Genomic DNA, 4,345 nt, shown 5'->3' with positions numbered 1-4,345 from the left:
AGAAAGTTGTTATAAACGATGCATTTATGGAAAAATCCAGTCAGTCACGTTTGAGATGAGGTTCGAGACACAATCGGCCAAGCTGCCCGTGATGAATTTTGACAAATTTACACAGCAGAGTACAAAACGGAAAAAACGTAATGGCGAATTGTTGCCGAGTAGTGTACGTGCGGTATTCTGCGGACCATCCAACTGCGGCAAAACCAACGCATTATTTGCGCTTATAACGCATCCGAACGGCTTGAGGTTCGAAAACCTGTACGTTTACTCAAAATCTCTCAATCAGCCGAAATACAAGTTTCTGAGTCAAGTGCTCGAAAATGTCGACGGTGTTGAGTATTACCCCTTCAACGAGCATGAGCACGTCATTGCACCGAACGAGACGCGACCTAACTCGATCATGATATTCGATGACGTAGCGTGCGAGAAGCAGGATAACATACGCGCGTACTTTTGTATGGGTAGACATCACGACGTAGACTGTTTCTATCTTTGTCAGACGTACGCTCGAATCCCTAAGCATCTCGTGCGCGACAACACCAACTTGCTGGTCTTATTCAAACAAGACGAGATGAATCTGAGACATGTGTACAACGATCATGTAAACACCGATATGTCGTACGTAGAGTTTAAAGACTTGTGTGCGGCGTGCTGGAACGGTGACAAATATGGTTTCGTAGTGATCGACAAGGATAGAGAGCTCGGTAATGGTCGGTATAGGAGAGGTTTTGACAATTTCATAAACATGACAAAAGAATAAAATACACGATCTTCGAAGACGACGGAACAGTAGCTTTCCAGAACTAGGTGTGTCAACATGCAGGAAATTCGTAAGGAAAAAGAAGTCTTGCATCGTATCGCTCAAGCGAGTAATGCGATTCGCCGTAAGCACAGAATCCTCAAGACGGGAAAAGAGTCGCTGCAGGAAACAATGAAGGATGTCTTCAAACCTGTGGTAACCCCGCTGCAGGCATTAGTCAATGTTTCTCGAGGTACGAAACTTGTCAAGGAAGAGGTGAAGGAAGAACTCAAAACTGAAACGAAGGATGAGCCGAAGAACGAAATGGAAGATTCTTTTGCAACTGCGGAGGAAGAGGATCAAACCGTCACGGAATCGTCGGTGAGATCAGAGGATGAATATCTTGAGATGCTCAACGATAAACAAAGACAGCAGGAGTTGGATACCGTGTACGGGGTACGGAGTCTTTCTACTGCCGGGCTGATGGTTGGTGATTCGCCGATAAGCTTCGAGCGCGATTCCGTTCGCATAGGCAACACGCTCTATCCGAAAACTCAAGGACTGCTGGAGTTGCTGTTTAAAAAGACGCCCAACAGCGCTCACGTTAGCCTCAACGACAGGGAGAATTATAGAAATATCCTTCTCGCAACAAATGCTCACAGAAAGTACTATAGCGCCACCGAGCCTATCCGAAACGCTCAGAGCGTCAAATTCAAACATTTAATTGCTGAGCTGCTGAATATTTCTACGTCAGGCAAAGACGTATCACCATCGTCACAGATGTCGAAGCGTACGGGCAAAGGTGTTCTGCTACCTCAGGCTTGGGTTACTCGACAAGGTGTTAAAACAGATTATATTTTCTGGGACGACGCTAACGAGCTGGTGGAACGTCTTCGTTTACTCCTGGCATCTCAAGCAGCTGGGAATACAAGTCACAACAATGAAATTATGTCGATTCTGGAAGAATTGCGGGAAGCCGGAATCATTTATTAGCCAATTCTCGTCGACTCTGCAATCATTTACGAGATGAGCATCGACGTGTTTGGACGTCAGCTGAATAAAAACACAGCTGCGAGCACTCGCGGTCCTCCGGGTGTCGGGTTTCAAATAACAGCGGATGGGCATTACGATATACGGAACAGGAGACTGTGCAACGTCGCAGAACCCACAGCACCGAACAGTGCTGTAACTTTAAAAATCTTGAGACGAAAATTCAACGTGCTGCAAAAACAAATCGACAACCTCGATCAAATGACCAAAACTTTGGAGATCGCCACGGAGAAAGCCTTGGATGCCTTCTACACAGACCTTAAAACAGACAGAGACTTGTCGACTCGAAACGCGGAAATCATTTCCAAATTGGACACCAGACTAATAGCGTTGGAATATGTACGAGAAAAAGCAAGCACTGGTGACGGAACTGCATAAACCTGCACGCCGGAATTACCCACGTCGACGTGTAGACGTGCGCGGCATCGACGAGACCTGGCAGGCGGATCTTGTTGATATGACGTCGTACGCTGGACAAAACAAAGGTTACAAGTACATGCTCACAGTCATTGATATCTTTTCAAAGTATGCGTGGACTGTACCGATAAAGAGCAAGTCTGGAGATGATGTTACGAAGGCAATGGAATCTGTGCTTGTCGAAGGACGGGTGCCGAAAAATTTACACGTCGACAGAGGAACGGAATTTTACAACTCGAAATTCGAATCGCTTATGATACGCTACGGAATCAAACTTTACTCCACGTACAGTAATTTGAAGGCTTCGATCTGTGAACGTTTCAATCGCACGCTGAAAAGTAAAATGTGGACACGGTTCAGCATGCAAGGAAGCTTCAAGTGGCTCGATATCTTATCTGATTTGGTTTCGGCTTACAACAACACCAAACACCGAACCATAAGAATGAAACCGTCGGATGTCACCGTTGCAAACGAGAGGTTGTTATTACGTCAGGCGTACGGAGGGCTTCGAGCGATACCTACCATATCGGCAAAATTCAAATCTGGCGACAAAGTTCGAATCAGCAAATTCAAAAATGTCTTCGAGAAAGGTTACACTCCCAATTGGACGACTGAAATATTCACGATAAGTCGAGTGGAAAATACTCATCCTGTGACGTACAAGCTCAAAGACTACCGAGATCAACCCATCGCTGGTGGTTTCTACGAACAAGAGCTCCTCAAGGTTAAGCATCCGGATATCTATCTGGTGGAGAAGGTGCTCAAGAAGCGTGGAAGAAAAATATACGTTAAATGGTTAGGTTTTGACAATACACACAACAGTTGGATAAACGAATCGGACATGTAACTTTTGAATAAATAAATTTTTTTTTGTAAAAAAGGTATGTGTCTCTTTATTTCATACCCGACACATGACAAGTATACATCTTTGTTTTTTAGACAATCAACAGACATATGCATCGTTGTACAAATTTTTTTTTTTTATACTTCGGAGCGTTCTTATTAACCATCCTGCATAATAATATTTTATACATCATGGTACAGTTGAAAAAATTAAGCTCTACATAATAATACATCATGGTACAGTTATAAATTAAGTCTTACACAGATTACGGTAATATATAAAGCTACGGTGCAGGCTTGTAACCCCACGGAAGCGTATCGGTCGTGTTTTGAAACACGATCCGCTTGTCGTCATTCCAGCTCAGTGCTACTTTCTGCTGTTCTACGGTATATACCTCATGCTTTCGACTCATGATCAAATGCTGATTTGAGGATAGATTTTCACGTTTCAACGCACAGTCCAAATAATCGTTGAAGGTTATTTTTCTTAACGCTGATCCTCTAACACCTTTGGCACGTTTGTTGTCTTTTTCATCTCCCAAGACTCGGAATGCGTACAATTTAGCTCGTAACCCTACAAATTCCGACATGATTTTCCCGTTATTCTCGTCTTTCATCAAGCCGAGAACTTTTTTGTTTGCTCGAGGTATTCTGTAAACGTTGTCAAGAGGATAATCCGACGTGTCGAATTTGTGCAAGTCCTCCTTCATGTGTTCGTATATGTCGGGGACGGTAAAATTGTAAATCAAACTGTCGGTATCCGTGTACATTAATTTTGCTCGGTTGCCAAATTTCTGCTTGATGTAATTGTAATGAAAATCATAGATGTATGTTTTAGATAGATCCAGAATGGAAAAACCTGCATACAATGGTTTATTCAATTTGACTTTCGTCTTATTCATTTCGACGATAACCATCTCTTTGTCGAAAACGGTGCAGCTGTGAAAATTAGGCTTGGCTATGGTAGCTCTCGCACCGTACCGTCCATCCCATTCGGTGATCAATCGAACATCTCTGTACTTTCGCACGTTTTCCATAGTTTTACCAAAAACTGCGTTGTTCATTAGCTTGTAAAAATTTTTCTCAAATTCGTTGTCGGATTTTTTTCGTAAATCGGTATTCAAATCTATATATTTTTTGAGCCACGGGGTTTGCCTGAATTTGAGAACTCTGTGAATTTGAAGTAATTTTAAGCCCAATTGTAAGCATTGTTTCAAAACGCTGTAGTGAACAACGTAGTTTTTCTTGGAAAATAGCGTGGGCGTCAATTTTGACTGTTTATTGGTCGAAATCGGA

General features: G+C 42.9%; 1 protein-coding gene across 1 annotated transcript; it reads left to right on the top strand.

The window, feature by feature from the left end:
* The first annotated feature begins 817 nt into the window (after positions 1-817).
* LOC124224747 (uncharacterized) lies at positions 818-1,732 on the top strand. Its single transcript, XM_046636949.1, has one exon. It carries the CDS (start codon positions 818-820, stop codon positions 1,730-1,732), a length of 915 nt encoding a protein of 304 aa, XP_046492905.1.
* The last annotated feature ends 2,613 nt before the right edge of the window (positions 1,733-4,345 follow it).

This window comes from Neodiprion pinetum, chromosome 1 (assembly GCF_021155775.2).
Source record: "Neodiprion pinetum isolate iyNeoPine1 chromosome 1, iyNeoPine1.2, whole genome shotgun sequence".
NCBI lineage: Eukaryota > Metazoa > Arthropoda > Insecta > Hymenoptera > Diprionidae > Neodiprion > Neodiprion pinetum.
The sequence above is the reverse complement of the archived record's forward strand: the minus strand, read 5'-3'. Positions and strand labels throughout refer to the sequence as shown.

What these genes read in the sequence shown, in the direction of transcription:
- LOC124224747 (XM_046636949.1), top strand. Translation starts at nt 818, where the DNA reads ATGCAGGAAATTCGTAAGGAAAAAGAAGTCTTGCATCGTATCGCTCAA.